At 40.6% G+C, this 22,530-nt stretch overlaps 1 protein-coding gene across 1 annotated transcript in view; it reads right to left on the bottom strand.

Moving 5' to 3' along the window:
• Nucleotides 1-1,029: 1,029 nt before the first annotated feature.
• LOC134356972 (thioredoxin reductase 1, cytoplasmic-like) overlaps nt 1,030-22,530 on the bottom strand; it is a 67,579-nt gene continuing 46,078 nt past the window's right edge. The window contains exons 12-16 of the mRNA XM_063068256.1: nt 17,194-17,350; nt 15,777-15,884; nt 9,081-9,176; nt 7,311-7,445; nt 1,030-5,053 (exon numbers count right to left, since the gene is read on the bottom strand). Of these exons, the coding sequence (XP_062924326.1) occupies nt 4,988-5,053; nt 7,311-7,445; nt 9,081-9,176; nt 15,777-15,884; nt 17,194-17,350 (562 nt within the window). The 3' untranslated portion in view covers nt 1,030-4,987. The remainder of the gene's footprint in view (nt 5,054-7,310; nt 7,446-9,080; nt 9,177-15,776; nt 15,885-17,193; nt 17,351-22,530) is intronic.

Raw genomic sequence — 22,530 nt, 5'->3', positions numbered from 1 at the left:
AGCAGTTCCTTTGTTAATAAGAGGTCAGAGGAGAATGACCAGACTCGGTCAAACTGACAGGAAGGCGACAATAAATCAAATGACTACATTACAACAGTACTGCGCAGAAGGGCATCTCTGAACACACATCAAACCTTAAAGTGAATGGGCTTATAGTCACAAGATGACAAACATACTCAAGTAACCATTTTTTAGGTCTAGGAGGTACCTAACAAAATGGCTACTAATTGTAGGAGACAATTTTCAGTAAAGAATTGTTGGAAGCTTAAATGTAACTTTTAAAAACATGTAGTGGAGTACACACTGGCTTGGCTGCATCACGGCCTGGTATGGAAACATCAATGCCTTTGAATGGAAAATCCTACAAACAGGAGTGGATTTAGCCCACTACATCACAAAAGCCCTCCCAACAACTGAGCACATCTACTTGAAACACTGTTGTAGGAAATTAGCATCCATCATCAGAGATACCCACCACTCAGGCCACGCTCTCTTCTCGCTGCTGCCATCAGGTAGAAGGTAAAAGAGGCTCAGGACTCACACCTCCAGTTTCAGTAACAGTTACTACCCTCTCAACCATCAGGCTCTTGGATTGAAGGGGATAACTATACTCACTTGCTCCATCATTGAAATGTTCCTACAACCAATGATCTTACTTTAAGGACTCTTCATCTCATGTTCTCATTATTTATTGCTAAATATTTATATTTTCATGTGCAGCTTGTTGTCTTGTGCACTTTGGTTGATCTTTCATTGAACCTGTTATAATTACCGTCCTATAGATTTGCTCAGTACGCCCACAGGAAAATGAATCTCAGGGCAATATATGTTGATATATGCACTGTACTTTGATGATAAAACTTACTTTGAACAGTTGAATCACCTGGCCAGAAACCAAGTGCTAGTAAATTTAGGCTTAGTGTAGATGGGATATTGTTTTTCTTCAGTATGTCTAAAGTCTAAAGAACTCTTTCTCTCGACATACACAAAGTATTTGCACAGGTAGAGGGTGAGTAATAACAAACTATGTTTCTTCTTTATTGGTAAATTGGTTTATTGTTGCCACAATGTACCAAGGTACAGCAAAAAAGTCTTCCATACCATTCATACAGATCAATCTCTTCATTACACAGTACATTGAGGGAGTACAAGGAAAAACAGTAACAGAAGGCAGAACAACTTAACAGTTAGAGAAAGTGCAGTACAGGCAGATCACAAGGTGCAAGATCATAATGTAGACTTATCATAACAAAGGACTGTTCAATAGTCTTATAACAGGATAGAAGCTGTCCTTGAGCATCCAGGCATTTGTATCCTAATAGGGTAGGTGAGGGAAGAGAATGTCCAGGGTGGCTGGGGTCTTTGAAGTAAGAAGTGTAGCAGAGCCCACAGAGTGAAGGCTGATCTCCATCATGTTTTGAGCTGTGTCCACAACTCTTAAGTTTCTCATGGTCTTGGACAGCAGTTGCCATGCCAAGCCATGATGTATTTGGATATTAGGACAAGCCAAGTTTCTTTAGTCTCCCAATTAACTAGTGTGGCATCAACGTACTTGGACCAGGACAGGCTATTGTTCATTCCTAGGAACGTGATGTTCTCAACATTTGAATCATTAATGAAGATAGGAGCATGTGCACCACCTCCCTTTCTGGAGGCAATAACCAGCTCTTTTGCTCTTCTGAGACAGAGGGAAAGGTTGTCATCATGTCACCACCTCCTTCCTGTATTGAGGCTTATCATTTGAAATACAGCCCACAATGGTGGTCACCTGCAAACACTTAGAACAGAAATGGGCCATCCACAGGAAGCAGAGGTGAACTGAGTACAAAGGTAGGAGGACATGCTTCATTTCCAAAGGGCATTGTTGATACCACAACTCAAACAGTGGACTCCTTTTTCAACATAGGATGTCAATACATTGGAAGCAACTACCATCCAGTCTAGAAAAGGAGAGGTTGGATACTAGGCTTGTCTGCTATAGTTAAGTGAGCGAGAGGAATTATTTGAAATGTTCAAAATCCTCAAGGGATCTTGTCATGGTGATTGTACCAAAGATGCTTCAGCTTGTGGAAGAATTCCAAACTCAGTCACTTATTTTTTTTTTAAAAAAGGGTCAGGTTGCTAAAGACTGAGGCAAAATGTTTACTTAAAGGGTCACATCTTTTTGTAATTTTTTCTACAGCTCGTGGAAGGCTCTCTGAATATTATCAAGATAGAGGTAGATATATATGAAAAAGTCTGTAGATGTTGGAAATCCGAAGCAACACACACACACACACACAAAATCCTGGAGGAACTCAGGTAAGGCAGCATCTATGGAAATGAATAGTCAGTCAACATTCTGGGCCGAGGCACTTCTTCCAGAGATGTAGATAGATAGCTGACAAGCATGGTGAAAGGTTTAAGCAAGTGGGCAGGAAAGCAGAAGTGAAAGATATAACGACATACAAAATTATGGTGGGTTTATACAAGGTAAAGGCAAGCAGGCTTTTTCCAAAGGCTGGGTGAGACTAGAACTAGAAGTCATAGATGAAGGGTGATGAAGGATCCTGGCCCGAAACACGAACTCTATTCCCTTTACTGCCCGATCTGCTAAATTCCTCCAGCATTTTGTATGTGTACTCTGGATTTCCAGCATCTGCAGAATCTCATGTTTATAAAACTTTGGAGTCTAGCTTTGGCAAATGATCCAAATAGCTGATAGGAAATTTGCAAATGACTATATTAGTAAGCACTAACATTTTATAACTTAAAAATGAAAAATAGTGGATTCTGGTCCAGTATGTTTTGGCCCAGTTAAGTGACTACCCTAATTAGCTAAAGTTTCATGGAAATAATTAAAGTAAATAAAAACAGACTGAGTAATATTTAAATGAAATACAGAACAAATCAGAACAGTACCAATACCTCTACAGTACTACAAAACTGTATTAATTCCTAATAATTATTGGGAGGAATTCAGTGTACACTGTTCTTTTGACTGTAAATGAACAAAATCTGTGCAGTCACCAAGTGCAGATAATAGACTGCCTTCATACAATGCTTTTGATGATTGTATCCTTCAAATCTTCACTTTCATTGTATCATTCAAGATGATTGTTGATACCTTCAAATTCTTCATAGTTCCCAACTTGAAGTAGGGAAATAGTTTCATTTTCTCTTCCAGCTGTTTCTAGCATCTTCAAGCCTCAGTGCTTGAAACCGCAGTGAGCAAAACAGTTCTGGAATTGTCTTGCTGCTCATTTCTCACCAACTATCAGTGACACAGATCACCGCTTTTTGAACGCAATTACACACAGCTAACACTATTTAAAAACTGTTTATTCTAAGCATGGTTAAATGTCTAATGGCCACACAGGTGCATGCAATTGATGCTAGCTAGAAACTGTATAACAACGGTCTCCTGCCCCAATTAAGCGGCAGTGTCCCAAATAAACAAAGGGAATCCCAGCTATTTTATTGATTAACTTTCGTTCTTTGAGATTTGTCCAAAAAGTAAGTGGCAGCTTGATTAACCGATGATCTAAATAACAGGAACCCACTATATTGGAAAAAAGTTAGATTTATATTAGTGAAAAGAACAAGTTTTCCAAGTATGGTTGGTATTAACAGCTGCTTTCAGTTGAACTGCGCCACCGAAAGAGATGAATTTTTAAGCCTAATACAGTCTAGTTGCCTCATCAGAAAGGCATTCCTTACACACTATTAAATTTGGTATAGATTTTATTAAATGTATTTTGGATAACAAACTTTGTTCACAATAGAAATATTCCAGTTAGTGCTGCTTGAGGTGGAATACACAAAATCTTGACAAAAAGTTCTGATCAGACAGGCACTAGTGATAAATAAACACAAGTCAGCTATCATTCCAATTAAATATCCAAGCATTTGTGTGCTTACCCAAAAATATACACTACCACAAAAAAAGTGATAGTGCATGCATTTAATCTGACCTTAGTTTGCAAATGTTCCCAATTAAAAATGAGCAGAAAGACAAGGAAATGAAAGCATTTGGATACATAGGTGATTTCAACAGGTTACATTAAGTAGTCTAGAAGTCACCAGCAAGAGCTACAAACAGATCTAAACAGACTGTGGCCACTTCCTCAAATAACAAAGAGAACAAGGCAAAAAACAAAAAGGTCAATGAACTTTTATGGAAACTTAGTTCTACTGCAGAACCAGATTTTGAATAAAATTTCTATAGAAAGAATTTTCTAGATTCACACATTCTGACATATTTATAAGAACAATTGCAAGATTGGTCAAAGGTTGCTTACTCCTATTGGACTTTAAGATTAAAAAGTAGAGACCGTTATAAACAGGGCAGTTCCTCATATTACAAAATAATCAAACATATGCTTCCCAAACCATAATCAGTATACTTTCTGATAAAAGATCAATATTGTAGAACATTTAATAATCAAACATGGATATTTCTTTACAGACAAATTCTTGATTTTAAAAAAACTTGCAAGAATCCAATGATGCTAATTAGCTACACTACATAACGAAACAAAACCATTCCCATCAGCAGCCCAACCCTTAAAAACAAAGAGTAATATCTCAGGAGACTAGGCTGTTACACAAGACTAAAGTCTCACTAGAGAAGGAAGCGCAATCATCTGAGTGGATGTAGAAGTTCCAGACCCTGCTTGTTAGTCATCCATCTTGGCCCACCTCATACTAGGTTCCAGGCCAAAACTTCAAGGAGGCACAGGCCGTCAAGTCAGTGCCCTTCCAAGCAGGTCTGGTGATAAAGTTCACACCGAGGTTTACCCCGCTGTTGTGCCATGTGCCCCATGTACATCCGTGATCCTCTGCTGTGACAGAACTCAAGGCAAGGCACTGCAGCAAGGAAGGCTGTTTCACAGTGCCTTGTCACTGGTTAGTTTTACCTGAGTAGGAGGCAAGATGCAAATTGACCAAGCCTTACAGCAGTAACAATGCACACAAGGCGACAGCATTACAACAGCAGGGCTTAACCTCAGCATCCTCCTTTCTTGGTAATGTCCACCCCTGATCTTTTTGTTATTTCCATTGTTGTGAACACCTACAAGCAAAAGGCAAATCATAGAAATCTGTAAATAGTCAGAACAATACAGCACAGATAAGGCAATTCAGCTCAACCAGTCTATGCTGACCATAGTGTCTACCCAAGTAGTCCCAATTTCCTGCATTCAACCCATATACCTCTAAGCCCTGACCCTTCATGTAGGAAACTTTGTCAGAGGGTGCGAGCAGAATTATCTGCAGCTTAATGTGAAAAAGACTTAAGGAGCTGGTGGTAGACCTGAGGAGAGCTAAGGTACCAGTGACCCCTGTTTCCATCCAGGGGGTCAGTGTGGACATGGTGGCGGATTACAAATACCTGGGGATATGAATTGACAATAAACTGGACTGGTCAAAGAGCACTGAGGCTGTCTACAAGAAGGGTCAGAGCCGTCTCTATTTCCTGAGGAGACTGAGGTCCTTCAACATCTGCCGGACGATGCTGAGGATGTTCTACGAGTCTGTGGTGGCCAGTGCTGTCATGTTTGCTGTTGTGTGCTGGGGCAGCAGGCTGAGGGTAGCAGACACCAACAGAATCAACAAACTCATTCGGAAGCCCGGTGATGTTGTGCGGATGGAACTGGACTCTCTGATGGTGGTGTCTGAAAAGAGGATGCTGTCTAAGTTGCATGCCATCTTGGTCAGTGTCTCCCATCTACTACATAATGTACTGGGTGGGCACAGGAGTACATTCAGCCAGAGACTCATTCCACTGAGATGCAACACAGAGCATCATAGGAAGTCATTCCTGCCTGTGGCCATCAAACTTTACAACTCCTCCCTTGGAGAGTCAGACACCCTGAGCTGATAGGCTGGTCCTGGACTTATTTCATAATTTATATATTACTATTTAACTATTTATGGTTCTATTACTATTTATTATTTATGGTGCAACTGTAACAAAAACCAATTTCCCCCGGGATCAATGAAGTATGAAGTATGACTATTGACACCAAAAGAAGGACACCAACTGTGAAACCTGGTGGAAGGAGCATCATGGTTTCGGTTTCGGACTGCTTTGCTGCCTTGGGGCCTGGGCAGCTTGCAATCGTTGAGGGAACAATTAATTCAAAATTGTAGCAAGACATTTTACAGGAGAATGTCAGGGTAGCAGCCTGTCACCTGAAGCTTAATAGAAGTTGGATAATGCAACAAGACAATGATCTGAAAGACAAGAGTAAATCAACAACAGGTGATTTAAAAAGAAGAAAATTTGTGTTTTGGCCAAATCAAAGTCCTGACAGTAATCCTATAGAGATGTTGTGGAAGGACCTGAAGAAAGCAGTTCATGCAAGGAAGCCCACCAACATCCCGGAGTTGAAGCAGTTTTGTAAGGAGGAATGGCCTAAAATTCCTCCAAGCCGATGCGCAGGACTGATCAACAGACCGGAAACATTTGGTTGAGGTTATTGCTGTACAAGGGGGGTCACACCAGTTACTGAAAGCAAAGGTTCACATACTTTTTCTATCAAATACATGTAACATTGGATCATTTTTCTCAATAATAAGTACAATGTTCTTGTGTCATTTATTTGAGTTATCTTTATCTGGTTTTAGGACGTGTGAAGATCTGATCACATTTTAGGTCCTATTTATGCAGAAATAGAGAAAATTCTACAGGGTTCACAAACTTTCTAGCACCAACATATTTCCTGTAACAGACAAGATCAATAACCACTTGCCAAAAGTTTAGTGATTCTGTTTACAAGGAAACAGATTCAAATCATTACCAGAAACATTTTCTTCTTTTTAAAGTTTTTTCTATAAGCATTTTCTAATCTGAATACTATTAAGACATTTAAAATAACTTTAACCTGCTCCCTAACCAGCCATCACCACACAGCAACAAAACTCAACTAGAAAGGTTGCAGGGACCATTTCAGTAGGCACCAAGTAAAAGGACTCTCACATAGTTGGACACATGCCAAGAGTATTTTCTGGTCAGCTGGAGTCGGTGCTGAATTAACCAACTAGTCAACCACCTTAACATCACTGACCAAGACGTTTACCCAGACCTAGTCCCAAATGCTTGGGGAAAATGGAGGTGGAACCTCAGGACTGAACCATGCTCATGTTTGTGCCCTATTATCAAACAGAAAACAGTCTGCTCACACAAGACGGCTATCACCACCATGAAATCTGATAAATTTAACAACCGAAATAAGAATGCGCATTTTCCAATGACTCTTTTGCACAATACAGAAGCTAAACAAGAAACAGGAAAGGATGTGTGCGGAATCAAGAAATGAAGATCTCACCTCTGCACAGGTTGGATGAATGCCAATGACATTGTTCAGCTGGTCTTTGGTCATGCCACACTTCATAGCCGCACCAAATCCTTGTGTGATTTCACCAGCATTTGGACCAAGAACATGGAATCCCACCACCTTATTCTAAAACAAGAAAAATTCATCAAGGACTGCTCAAACTATACACACTTTTGCCTTCAATTCAAAAGACAGCATTCAACCATTTTCATCCAACTTGAAACAGGTCTTAATTTTAAATGGCAATGTGCAAGTGTCATTACTTTGATAAGCTGTTAAGAATCCAATTGAAATACAAAATACAATTGATAGAGCAAAAACACTCCCAGTAAAACAAAAAAATGAGTATGCTTAACTTTGAGTTTAATTACAGGTACAGAATTAGTTAATACTTCAAGTTGAGAGCTCTTATGTTTTTGTTTACTTAAATGCCCTAATTCACAGGTTACTCCAAGTAGTGATAGTACAGGACTAAAAGAAGCTGCAGAGGGTCATTAATCTAGTCAGCTCCATTTTGGAACTAACCTACAAAGTACCCAGGACATCTTCAGGGAGCAGTGTCTGAAAAAGGCAACGTCCATTATTAAGCAACACATATCAAAGTTGCTGGTGAACGCAGCAGGCCAGGCAGCATCTCTAGGAAGAGGCACAGTCGACGTTTTGGGCCGAGACCCTTCATCAGGACTAACTGAAAGAAGAGCTAGTAAGAGATTTGAAAGTGGGAGGGGGAGGGATGGAGCCAAGAGCTGGACAGGTGATTGGCAAAAGGGATATGAGAGGATCATGGGACAGGAGGCCCAGGGAGGTAAAAAAAGGGGGAAGGGGTGAAAAACCCAGAGGATGGGCAAGGGGTATAGTGAGGGGGACAGAGGGAGAAAAAGGAGAGAGAGAGAGAAAGAAAGAATGTGTATATAAATAAATAACGGATGGGGTACGAGGGGGAGGTGGGGCATTAGCAGAAGTTAGAGAAGTCAATGTTCATGCCATCAGGTTGGAGGCTACCCAGACGGAATATAAGGTGTTGTTCCTCCAACCTGAGTGTGGCTTCATCTTTACAGTAGAGGAGGCCGTGGATAGACATGTCAGAATGGGAATGGGATGTGGAATTAAAATGTGTGGCCACTGGGAGATCCTGCTTTCTCTGGCGGACAGAGTGTAGGTGTTCAGCGAAACGATCTCCCGGTTTGCGTCTGGTCTCACCAATATATAGAAGGCCACATCGGGAGCACTGGATGCAGTATATCACCCCAGCTGACTCACAGGTGAAGTGTCGCCTCACCTGGTAGGACTGTCTGGGGCCCTGAATGGTGGTGAGGGAGGAAGTGTAAGGGCATGTGTAGCCCCTGAATGGAGGGAGGAAGTGATGTACTGCGTCCGCTGCTCCCAATGTGGCACTGGTGTCCCTGGTGACGGTTGGTGTTCAGCCACTACTCACAAGGTTTACACATCTCTGCGTTGGTCTGAGGCTGTGTCCTACATCTAACAAGCTCCTGGATCAGCTGTGACCAGCTTTGTGGCTGTGGATTCACTTAGGAAAATCAGTTCTGAACATTATTTGGTTACTTTTATTGTTTGCAGGATTTGCTCTTTTTCCTGTACATTAGGAGCCTGACCATCTTTTTTAAATGGTTCTATTTCTTTTGTTTTGTGGCCGCCTACAAGATAAATCTCAAGGTTGTATATAGCATACATACTTTAATGATAAAAGTACTTTGAAAACAAATACCATACATTCTACAGATTCTTTCAACAAAAACTTACATTATCTGACTTCGAGCAAATGACTTTGCCATAACAAGCATTCTTATCTCTTCCAGGTAAGACCCATTCCAATGGCCAGAATACGCTGTGATACACCTGAAATGTAAAAAGGTTGATACTGAGCAAAAGTAAAAAGTAAATGGTAAGTGTTCTTGAAGTTTCACTCCATTTAAAACAGGCCTGACATTTAAATAACTCACATTTTGCAAAGAACTTGAGTAGACAGTGTACCTCTACAAATGCAAATAGATAATTGCGTCCCATTATGTCCCATTAATTGGGCTATTATAGTCCCATGTATTAATGTACAGTGAATTAGAGCGGCTTACAATATATATTCTTTCAACACAATATTAAAACAGAATTACATTATAGGAGAAATGTACAAGATATTGTCAAAAGTAGCAAGGCCCAGGAACTGGGGATATGTCAGAATTTAGCAAAAGTAGGCCTAAGGTACCAATAAGGAAGAGAAAAGTAGAATACAAGACAAAGTTGACAAATCAAAAAAGACAGATCCTACAGAAATGTAAATATAAATAAAAAGATTAGCTAATGTTAATGTGTCTCCTTGCAGAATGAAAATACAGTTCAATAGTCCCAGCTATTCATCTAATTGACTGATATAAATTAAAGGATCAAGTTTAATAATGTCACACAGCTAATGAAAACTGATGATTTCACAGCATGCAAGTACATGAACAGGTCATGACAGAAAAATATATTGGGTTAAAAAAGTCATCTAGTTTGGTTCAAGCAGTAGGAAGGTGGAGAACTTTTTTTGTAATGGTGACACTGAAAATGTTCAGGGGACCTGGATGCCCTGTAAAAAACATTAACATACAGAAACAGCAGACAACTTTAGAAGGCAAACAAAATGCTGGCCTTTAATTTTATGTTCAGATTTACTTGAAATAAGGATACCTTCCCACAATTGAGAGCCCTAATGGAACAGCGAGTATAGACCATTCTGCCCCTTACATCCATTCTGCCATTTACTGCATTTAACAATTCCTTTAACAAATAAAAAAATAGCCTGCAGACATTTCATCACCAGTTTAGGTGACATCCTCAATGTGGGGTTGTTGGTGTTTCTCTCTGGGAGTTCTGGCGTTTATATAGCCCCCTGTTCACTTGCCCCAGTCCTGATTGGCTACCCCTTCAGTTGATCTTTGAATTCTATTGGCATGTGTATCTTTGGCTCTTAGGGGTTCATAGATGGTGCCTATTTCGATATGTTTGTTTATAGAGTTATCAGAAGAAAACAACTCTTCTAAAAATTCTCGTGCCTGCCTGCGCCAGAACCTCCACGGTGTCCCAGTTCTTGGTTTTCGTATACCGAGATCGGCGACAACATATCAAGTCTCCATTCCACCAGTTTGTGTTCCCGTGAACCAGCTAACGTTTGTTTGATCACCGAGCTTGGCAAAATGTTTGCAGATGTTTCGGCTCCAATCCAAAAGCCATCATCAATGCATCAATGCATTGGGTGTTGTCTCCTCAGAATGCCAGCTAAATATACCTCTGGAGTCTGAATGGATATTGATTAGACATCATGATCTGCTTGGCTGGTTCAAAACACTGTGAGGAGGTTTGATTGGCTACCTTCAAGGGAGGTCTGTTGGAAGTATTTGCTTTCCTATCCAGATCCATTGACTGTTGATGTTGTTGTTTCTCTTTTCTCCTCAAGGGTTCATATACTGGATTTATGTATTTGTTGACTGATCTTTCCGTAGAGAATCACGCTTTGAGAAATTCTCTCTTTTCTTGTTCCTGCTTGTGTCAAGACTCTGGCTGTCATTCAGTTGAAATGGTGTCCTTCTTAGTTTTCGTGAGCTGATACTAGCGAGAGTGCGTCATGACTTTTGCTCACTAACTGAACACTTGAGTAGCACGTCAACAGTTTTCTTTCTGTTTGGCCAACGTAGTACTTGTCACAGTCACTACACTGGACTACTTTGAGTTTTGATAAGTTCCTCCTCAAAGTTGCAGTCGGTTTGTGAGCAACTGTGATGCTGTGTTGCTGAAGCAGCCTTGCTGTCAGTTCCAGGACAATCATTTGGTACATGGAGCTTAGAAAAATAGAGCACTATGGGTAACCCTAGGTGATTTCTAAAGTAAGTACTTGCTCAGCACAGCATTGTGGACCAAAGGGCCTGTATTGTGCTGTAGGTTTTCTATGTTTCTAATCTTTATGTACGGCAATACAATTCACTTACTCATAGTCATTGTAGTTTGTATATTTAGGGTTATGACCTTGAGGCACCTTTGGATGAAGCTTCATGGATGTCTTGAAGAGGCACTTTGCTTCTTCTAGGTTTGTGTCTGCGGTGTTGCAATGGGATTCAATCCTCTTGAATCAGGTTTTCAAGCAGCTTTGTTTGTGGCACTTCAGGTGATAGCTATTGAAGTTCAGAATTTGATCATCGTGTGTTGATTTTCTGTAGACTGATGTCTATAACTGACCAGCGGTAGTTCTCTTGATACGAACATTCAAGAATGGGAGTTGGCTTTCTTTTCAATTTCCATTGTGAACTTGTGTCAATAAAGACATTACTTAGCAGTTGATGTGTTCTTTGTACATCGTTTTCCTTGATAATCACAAAGGTGTCGTCCACACAGCACACCCAAAGTTTGGGTTTGATTTCTGGTATAACTGTATTTTCTAATTTCTGCATTACAACCTCTGCAACTAGGCCAGAGACAGGAGATCCCATTGGTGCACCATTGGCGTTGAGAGTTTACGTCCTGTCTGGCCTACGTAGTTCTTGTTGCAGTCTCCACAGGTGATCTTGGACATTGCTTTTGTCAAATGTCTGTAAATGTAATATGTCCATAGAAACACAAGCCAATCGAATTCAGGGTCCAATCAGGATCGAGACAAGTGAATGGGAAGGCTATATAAACACAAGCACTCCCAGAGAGTAACACCAACAACAGTGCCCTGAGGATATCACCTCAGCTGGTGATGAAACGTCTTCAAGCCAATTGCCAAGTCCAGTGGACACTGCAACATCATACACTTCAACTCAAGCTACCAATATTCACAAATTTTAAAAAACTTACGATCACTGCCTTGAATGTACTGAGTGAAATTAAGTATACTGACTGTATATTCATGAATTTAGGAGATGTAATCTAATTGAAAGACAATTCTTATGGGAGCTTGACAGGATAGACTTGAGATTAGCAGTTCACATGACTAAATAAACAAGGGGTCACAAACCAGGATGTGTTATGTGAGCCACTTTGGGTGTGCTGTATGGACGACACCTTTGTGATTATCAAGGAAAACGATGTACAAAGAACACATCAACTGCTAAGTAATGTCTTTATTGACATCAAGTTCACAATGGAAATTGAAAAGAAAGCCAACTCACATTCTTGAAAATGACTGATTGTATCACAGACTATATCAAACTCTGTGAGAACACCATCTTGCCAGCCAGGACTACATACTGCTTCCCCAACAATAAACCCTGGATCACCAATAACCTGAAGGAACTTTTGAATATGAAGAAGAAAGCCTCAGATCTAGATATATACAAGTGCTTGAGGTGAATAGAGTGAACCGAGGGTAAAGCTGAGGGAGTGCAAAGAATCTTACAAGCTCCAGCAGAATAGCAAGAGGCACGTGGCCGGGCATGAAGCAGATCACTGGCTTCAAGGTTAAGGAAAGGAAAATCGAGGGGTGCCTGGATATAGCCAACAAATTGAACTTGTTTTCCAAAAGGTTCAGTATGGGACTTCCTGCTGTCCCCTCCCCCACTTGCCCAAACCACACACACTCCCTCCACCCCTCCGAAGAGTGCTTGGTATGTTCCAAACCCCCCAACTTTGGAGCATCCTGCCTCCATGGGGATGACCATCCTCCCCTGCCTGACTATGTCAGCTGGAGAGACTACATCAAGGCAAGGCTGCATCAGCCCCAGGGTATTGAAAGCCTGAGCGAACTGGCTGTCTGGTATTTTGTAGCACCTTTACAATCAGAGTCTAAGTCAGGAAAGATACCAGTGCTATGGAAGACTTCCTGCTTGGTTCCTGTACCCAAGAAGGCAACTCCATCTGAACTTAATGACTTTCAGTACAAACCTGAGTCTTGTTACTTGCAGAAGTTCTCTCATAACTCTGCGATGGTTGGGTGCATCAGAGATGAGCACCAGCCGAAGTACAGAGAACTGGTGGGTGAGTCTGTGGAGTGGTGCAGGAGGAATTACCTGCTTCTGAATGTGGCCAAAACCAGGGAGATGGTGTTTGATTTTAGGAGGAAGAGGACAGTGACGAGTCCTGTATACATTTCTGGGAGAAGAGGTTGCAGCGGTGGGGTACAACAAATGCTTGGGTGTTCACCTCAACAACAGACTGCCTACAAGGGGATGATTTTCTGAGGAAGCTGAGATCCTTCAATGTGTACAGCAGGATGTTGGAGATCTTTTAAGTCTGCTGTAGTGAGTGCAGTCTTCTTTGCGGCTTTATGTTGGGGAAGCTGTATCGGTGGTGGTGATGCAAAAAGACTAAATAAACTCAAAAAGGCTGGATCTGTCCTTGGCTACAACCTGGATTTTTGAGTTAGTGGAGGAGAGGAGGTCACTAAACAAACAATTACCCATTATGGACAGTCAGGCACATCCACTCCATAACCTACTGAAAAAGCAGCGGAGCATAATTTCAAACAGGATCATTCAGTTGTCACAATGATCGTTACAGAAAATCTTTCCTACTAAATGCAACAAGCATATTGGCAAATTATTGTGCATATTATGCTCTACATTATTATATTTATTATTGCTGTGTTTTTAAATGTTGCTACTGTAATGAAATAATTTCCAACTCTGGATCAATAAAGTAATTATTAAAAATACATACTGCTGCCAATTTTCCTGCTCATATCCTTACAAGCTTGGTTAACAATATCAGCCAACCAGCTGAAGTGAGCATATCAGAGTAGAGTAAATGTCCAAATGCAACACGACTTAAGAACATGTTGTTAAAAAGTTAGTTTGCATATTGATGGACAATAATTGTAATCTCATCAGAATGGACTCGCAACGCTTTAGAGCCTGCTGTAAGATCTGGGTTAATTTCTCTCTGCATGTTCTCTCAGTGACAGTGAGCTTCCTTTGGGTGCTCTGGTTTCCTCCCACGTTCCAAAGATGCAGGGTTAGGGTTAGTAAGTTGTGGACATTCTATGTTGGTGATAGCTATGTAGCAACTATTGTAGGCTGCCCCCCCCCACACAACCACCACTAATTTAATTTGATGCAAAAACTGCGAAGCACATAGAATCTTTGTTGTTGTTCAGTCATTTTAGTCGAGTCTGACTCTTCCTGACCTCATGGACTAGAGGGTTCATTGGATTTTCATGGCAAGATACAGAAGCAGGTTGCCAGGCCTTTCTTCCGCGCTGATACTGCTGCTGCTCAGGTTGGGACCCGGCTGGGTTTGAACTCACGATCATCTGCCTTGAAGTCCGGTGCTGATACCACACCACCACCAGCCAGCCTGAATCTGTATCTTTAGCTAGTCTTTGTTCACTTTGGGTGAAAGGACCCATTTCAACACTGTAGAATTCCACTACTATAACAGCACATTATTAAAGCAAATACTCTAACATCTGAACCCCCTTTTCACCGAGTTCAGACAAATCCTACTGAGCTTGGAGGTCAGACAGATCAAAATTCTGCATAGCAGAGTTCAGAATATAAGTAGCAACACCAAAAGCAAACAAAATTCTTTCCCTCTCTTCCCGTTCAGAGATTTTCAGTGCAGGGTTAGAGCACTGGCTTTTCAATAGGGAACATCACTCTGCATCACACAAATATTTTCCAACATTGAGTACCATATTCTAGCCCAGTAACAGTGACCAACTGAATCAGCGTTCTGTCTTGCCACAATAACCATCAGGCATGGAATAATGAAGTGGAAGGTCATATTTGCAGCACTTATACGTCTAACCACCTTAGACTGATGAATTAAACTATCAAATCCCTCACATCAGTAAGCCAGCATATATTTAGAAACACCACAAATATTTCTCACTTACCTTCTCTCCAATGATCATTTATTCCACAACAGGCAGACTGCTTTTAAAAGCAATTGAAAGGACAGCTAATCATAAACACGAGATTCTGCAGATGCTGAAAATCCAAAGCAAATTCCAGGTCTTGCTCAAGCTGGGCTAAACTTCCAAAGATGGATGCAAGCCAAAATGAAGTCCTTTGAATAGCAACCAAACATGTTGCTAATCAAATTCCAGCATTAATAACAGTAAGTATATAATAAACGTGGCCAAGTGGTTAAGGCATTCAACTAGCAAACTGAAGGTCGGGAGTTCGAGCCCCAGCCAAGTCAGAGTGTTGTGTCCTTCAGCAAGGCACTTAATCACACAGTGCTCTGCGACGACACTGGTGCCAAGCTGTACGGGTCCTAATGCCCTTCCCTTGGACAACATCGGTGTCGTGGAGAGGGGAGATTTGCTGCATGGGTAACTGCTGGTCTTCCATACAACCTTGCCCAGGCCTGCACCCTGGAGGGTGAAGACTTTCCAGGCACAGATCCATGGTCTCGCAAGACTAATGGATGCCTTAATAATATATAATAAATGAGCTCTCATTTAATTGGCTTGTCATTTGTTAAAATTTATATTTCAATAGCAATGGGAAGCCATTTAACTCTGAAAATCAATCTAGTTCCTACCTCAATGTGCTCATCTCCGTAAAGTGCTTTTGCATTTTCCTCAGACAGCCCACAGCATCCATACTCCAAAGGTGTAAAGACTGTGGTGCATACATTGACATAGTCACACTGAAAAATAAATAGAATCAATGACATGACACACCACTATTCAGTTTAATTTCAGCGTTAAACATTGAAAGACAATAACAATATACAAGTTACATTTTTGTGGATTTCTACAATAACACCAATAACCCACTATTACAGCACCCAGAAATTCCACCAGGTAATGTTTGCCATACTTCACTTCAATTTGTTGGGCCCCAGCTCAGACGGCCCTTTCGATTTAACTGGTTCACTGGAATATCTGTCCCACTCGTAACATACAAAGAGATGAATCGAGAGTGTCAAGGTACTAATAGAAATAACCATGACCATGATTTTTCTTGACAAATTTTTCTACAGAAGTTGTTTGCCATTGCCTTCTTCTGGGCAGTGTCTTTACAAGACGGGTGACCCCAGCTATTATAAGTACTCCTTAGAGATTGTCTGCCTGGCGTCAGTGGTCGCATAACCAGGACTTGTGATCTGCACCAGCTGCTCATACGACCATCCTCCACCTGCTCCCATGGCTTCACATGACCTTCATCCAGGTGGGGGGCAGTTCAGCAGGTACTACATCTTGCCAAAGGTGACCTGCAGGCTAGTGCAGGGAAGGAATGTCTTACACCTTTGGTAGAGACCCTTCTCCACCCCAGCACCCAACTACCAATGTATATTAAATAATATTGTTTCCAAGAGGTTACAGCCCAACTTTAAAACATTTTGACAAACCTGGCCCTTCAACTTCCTCCCACTACTGCCCACTCTCACAAAGTGGTTCATGGGCTACAGCTCTCAATTCATTAAGATGCCCCATCTCTACTAAAGACCAGTCTGGTGACATGCCAAAGGTAAAGTTGTTCCATTGCACTTGCAGCCCAAATATAATCATTTGTTATTTGAAAAAAGTATCTACTTGGTTTCCTTATCCTTAATCTTTGCCTACAATCTTTTACGATCTCTGTCTCTGGTTCCTTCACAATTGCAAGCTACATCTTCCATTCTGCTCTTGAGCTCCTTGACAAACCTCACCATGCCTCTTCCGCATTAAGACATACCAAAAGCCAATTTTTTTTCTTTAAAAAAGCATGTTCACTAGGATTGCATTAAAACTCACTTAGCACAGGTTGCTATTGTGATCTACCTCTATGAAATTTCTCAGATGCTACACAAGTTATCAACAGTCACTGTAAAAACTATCCTTCACTATTTTTCTTTTGTCTGAAGAGGAATCAAAACCTTTTATCACTACCCTACCAAGACCAAATTTATGGTTGAGGAAATTATTCACTCACTGTGTCCACGCTATCAATTTGGAGTTTAGATACCACCTTACCTTCACGGTAGAACCTGCATAGAGTCTGCGTGCAAGCAACTTCCCAGCTTGAATGGCAACAGGGGTGAGTTCCAACTTGCCATCAATAACATCGCCTATGCCATAAATATAAGGCACATTGGACTTTTCTTCACTGTCCACCAACATTTTTCCATTTCTAACAAATATTAAAAGAAAATTAATGCAACAAAACATACAGCTTTTTAAGCTAGGTATAACCAGCAGGCTAAAAATACAATACTTGATTGACAGAAAATCTTCAATTCCAAATTTATCAATAATTTCATTTAGAGACAAGTTTACAGATTGATTTTATTTTATAAAATCTTTTCAATGATTGTCGTATAGAATTTAGTGAAACAGTAATTACTTACAAAAAAGATTGAAGCAAAAATAAAATACTGCAGCAAGATGCAATAGTTGCTATTTGAAGCTGAAAAGAAAATCATACAGTCCCCGCAGGTTCCTCCAGGCATTTCTTATCCATTGGCTCCTTTACTGAGACAGAATTATTGGCAAGCTTCCACAGGTCAGATATACACATTTTTTTACCCCCCATTTACAGACCTTCTAAAGTTCCCTTGAAACAAAGTGTTTAGTGGGAGCATGTAACAATGCCATAATGTCTAACATTTCTACTCACCCTTTTATATCATGTGCTAGTATTTTCTCACTCATCTTTCCCAAGAAGGACTGATAAACTTGTACAGTAATGTAATCAAGGACATAGGGATAGGATTGGAAAAGAGCTCACTATTTTCCATTTTCATAAGCTCAATAAGTAAAACATCCATGAAACAGTGGCTGTCAAGGCCAGCATTTACTATATATTTCTAATGGTGCTGGTAGTAAGCCTTTTCCTTGAAGCATTGCAGACCAGCATTACTATTACATAAGGAATTTCCACATGCACACCCAAAGATAACAAAAGAATGAAAAACATTTTTGAATTAGGAAATCACAAAACCTGGGGCAAAACACACTTGTTTTCCAAAGCATATACCAGTGGAGGAGGGAGGAATGCTTGAGCATTGGCAGAACCATGAAGACTCTTTTGCCCTAAAGGCATCAAGATGGATTATTGAGAGGGATGCACTCATCCAGTCAAGTGGAAGCTATTCAATCATATTCCTGATTGTGCCTTTCAGAAACACTGATAAATCAAAAGGCGAGGCAATCACTGCTGGATATTCGGCCTCTGGTCTGTTTTTATATAGTAACATTATTTTAGTGCTTGATCAAATTAAGCCTCTGGTTAACAGTGAACCCCAGGATGACAATGATAGCAGTCAAGGCAATGACAACACATCTGCATTTCAAGGGTGGGTGAGAACGATCACAGAGGCAATATTTGCCACAGACTATGCCATAACATATCCAAGTCTAGCTGCTTGCAGACATTCTGTAATAAATCTGAATATGCACAATCTAACTACAGTGAAAATCATTGATTGGACAGCTAGAAATAGTTGAGGCTAGGACACCTCAGGAATTCTTGCATTAATATTCTAGTGAGGCAACAGGAGCTATGCTGCTTTGTGCACATCTCCATAATTCTCTATTGGTCTCTGGTCCTTTCATGCTACATTCAATTTCTCCCTTCTTCAATTCCCTACTCTAGCCTTTTACCTCTTCTCCTCACCTGCCTATCGCCTCCCCCCGAAACCCCTTCTCCCATGGCCCACCTTCCTTCTCCTATTAATTTCCTTCTCTAACCCTTTACCTCTCCCACCAACACCTCCCAACTTCTTATTTCATTCCCCCTTCTGCACTCATCCAGCCTCACTCATCACCTTCTTGCTTCCCCTTTCCCCTCTCCCCACCTTATTCTGGAATTTTCCCTCTTCCCTTCCGGTCCTGACAAGGGTCATGGTCAAAAAACCGACTGTTTATTCATTTCCATTGATCGGGGGTTCCCCAATCTGCAGTCCACTGAACCTTCGTTTATCAAATTGTGACACTGAACAGCAGTGAAGACTCAAAAAAATACAAATTTACATTAACTTTATGTATTAGTTCTCCAGTAATCATCCAGACAGATGTTCACAAATATTCAGAAAGAGGTCACCAAGGCAGCAGCTTCTTTGAGAACTATTTGATGGCTGGCAACTTTACGGGTGACTCCATATTTGCTTTCTGCTTTAAGACAATATCCTTATAGAACCTTGATCTCTGTAACACTAAAGAAAAATATCCAACACCTTCTCAATTTCAAGTAGAATCTCCTCTGAAATTTATTTCACATTTTCCAGTCACACTTGATGATTAAAATTCCTCATCCCTGAACCCCTACTAATCTTACTTGCATCTTCTCTACAGCCTTCATGAGGTGGAATATTCTACCCTAATCAATGGGTTAATAGCAAAAAAATGTTGCTTTTGTACACTTGTCCAAATCACTTGATCTTGATCTACCCAATCTCAATTATTTATAAACAAAAGAAAATCTGCAGATGCTGGAAATCCAAGCAACACACAGAATACTAGAGGAACTCAGCAGGCCAGGCAACACCCATGGAAAAGATTACAGTCGACATTTTGTGCTGAGACCCTTCAAATATTTATACACCCAGGAACTAAGAAAATAGGAGCAAGTCAGTCATCCATTGAAAATCAACACAACCCTGGCTAAAATGTTCCAAGAATTCACCTTAGTTCTCAATTCTCTTTCCTTTCAAAAAGTAACTGTTTCTTGCTGAGCGTACCAAATCTCTGGAACCCTCTACCCTAGGGTATGGAAGCAATTTTTTTTTGGGAAGGAGGGGTGTTCAAATAAGTTTTTGGAAGATCAACAAATTGAGGCCTATGGGGAATTTGCAAAGAAGAGATGAGGCCTGGGATAGATCATCCGTTATCACAGTGGATGGCAATGTACGCTTGATGGGCTAAGTAATGTTTTGTAACAACCTCGCCCCCAGTACATTTACTCTCCACAATCCTCTAGGGTAGAATTCAAGAAATTCAACATTCTCTGTGGAAAGCTCCTGCACACAAGATTTAACCAACCAATTGCTATTCTTGTAACTATGTCCCTTTAAGATCCTTTTATTAGTGAAAACATCTAAATACCTACTCATCACACCCCGATCCCCAGATCTAGCATCTCAATATTACTGTCTTCTAAACTTCATAGAATACAGAACCCCATCGAACCTCTTAACACGACAACCCTCTCATCCCAAGATTTGGCCTAGTGAATCTCTTTTGGATTGCCTTCAATGCCAGTACATCTTTTCTTGAATAAGAGACTAAAACTATCCCATCAGTATCCCATTGTTCATTACATAACGCATTTAGGTAATCCAAGGTAAAACAATACCAATACTGAATAAAGTGTAACAGCTATAGAGAAAATGCATTCTAAGTAGACAATAAGGTACAAGATTTATAGGCATCCGTTAGTCTCATGAGACCATGGATTTGTGCCTTGGAAGGTTTCCAGGGCGCAGGCTTGGGCAAGGTTGTATGGAAGACCAGCAGTTGCCCATGCTGCAAGTCTCCCCTCTCCACGACACCGATGTTGTCCAAGGGAAGGGCATTAGGATACAGCTTGGCACCGGTGTCGTCGCAGAGCAATGTGTGATTAAGTGCCTTGCTCAAGGACACACACGCTGCCTCAACCAAGGCTCGAACTCACGACCTTCAAATCACTAGACAAACACCTTAACCACTTGGCCATGCGCCAACATAAGGTACAAGATTATAACCAGGTAAATTGAGGTCAAGAGCCCATCTTATCATTCAAACAGGACAGAAGTAGTCTTGAGCCTGGTAGTACGTGCTTCTGTCTGATGGGGTGGGGGTGGGGGTGGAGATAGGAGAAGAATGTTTACCTGTGCACAAATTGTAAAACATTAGCAGGTGTAGCAAGAACACCTAGGTTTTTTTTCCCGTTACTCACTCAACTGCATACTTTCTCCATTTAGATAAGACAGCAAACACAAAGCTGCATATATAAACAATTTCTAACAAGTATTAAAAAGTGCGATCTGAAAACTCCAAAGTGTTCTGCAATTTTAGGGTCATGACAAGGATTTCAGTGTTTAAACAACAAGCAGTAATAACTGGAACCTTACCCAGCTGTCAATAGCACATTTCAAGCAACTTCATGGGAAGCTTTAACTATGTAGAAAAAGATGCCTGGGTCCGAGGGGAGACATTAATCTCCAAGTGAGAGTTTCACAAACAACTGATTTCAGCTTTCCAGCTGAATGTTTCCTAGTACAAGCTGGATTCCAGTCAAGTTTAAAAACTGCTAACTCATTCCTCCACACAACCACTGCCAAATATGCAGCAAATTTATCTAGAAAAAGCCAAATATAGTAATAAAAGTTTTTGGCACGAGGCACTCCCACTTCCTCTACAAAGATCCATTTCTCATTAGAAGTCTATAGTTTGCAATACATCAGACAAAATGAAGATATCAGGGGAATTACTATTAAAGGGACAGAGCATAAATTGGCCTGTTACGCAGATGACATTTTGATCTATCTAGGGCAACCAACATACTCTTTACCTAAATTGATGCAATCTTTTGAATAATATGGCCAATTATTAGGATACAAGATCAACATAGATAAAACCCAACTACTTTCATATAACTATAGCCCACCAAGAGAAATTGAAAGTAGATATCCTTGGGCATGGCAAACAGAGTCCATCAAATATTTGGGCATCATTATGCCAAAAGATTTGGCAAAATTATCAGAATGCAATTATCAGCCTATATAAAAAAATTAAGGCAGATGGAACCCAATTCCTTTTCTTGGTCTCAGTTCAAGGAATGAATCTATTAAAATGAATATACTGCCCAGACCACTATATCTCTTTCAGACCCTACCAATAGAGATTAACCAAAATCAATTCAATGAATGGAACAAGATGCTATCAAGATATATATGGCTAGGTAAAAGGCCTAGGGTTCATCTCAAATCTTTGCAATTAGCCAAGGAAAGGGGCGGGGGGGGGGAAGAATGGGGCCTACCTTCTCTTACAGATTATTATTTTACAGCACAGTTGAGAGCCGTGATATGCTGGTGCAACCCATCATATGGCGCTCAATGGATAAATATTGAGGAGAGGATACTTTCCATCCCCATACAGGCAATTTTGGCTGATAACAACCTACAAAGTTACATAAATAATATTGACAACCCGTGGATGAAATGGACTCTAAAATACAGAAAACTATTATAAAAGAATATAAACTAGAGAGAGACATTGCAATTCTTTAATGGTGTGCATATGACTCTGATTTTACGCCGAATAAACTGGATGCTAGATTTAAGGACTGGACAGCTAAAGGAATAACAGCTATTTGAAAAGAGATAAATATTT

This window comes from Mobula hypostoma, chromosome 15 (assembly GCF_963921235.1).
Source record: "Mobula hypostoma chromosome 15, sMobHyp1.1, whole genome shotgun sequence".
NCBI classification, from domain to species: Eukaryota; Metazoa; Chordata; class Chondrichthyes; order Myliobatiformes; family Myliobatidae; genus Mobula; species Mobula hypostoma.
The sequence above is the reverse complement of the archived record's forward strand: the minus strand, read 5'-3'. Positions and strand labels throughout refer to the sequence as shown.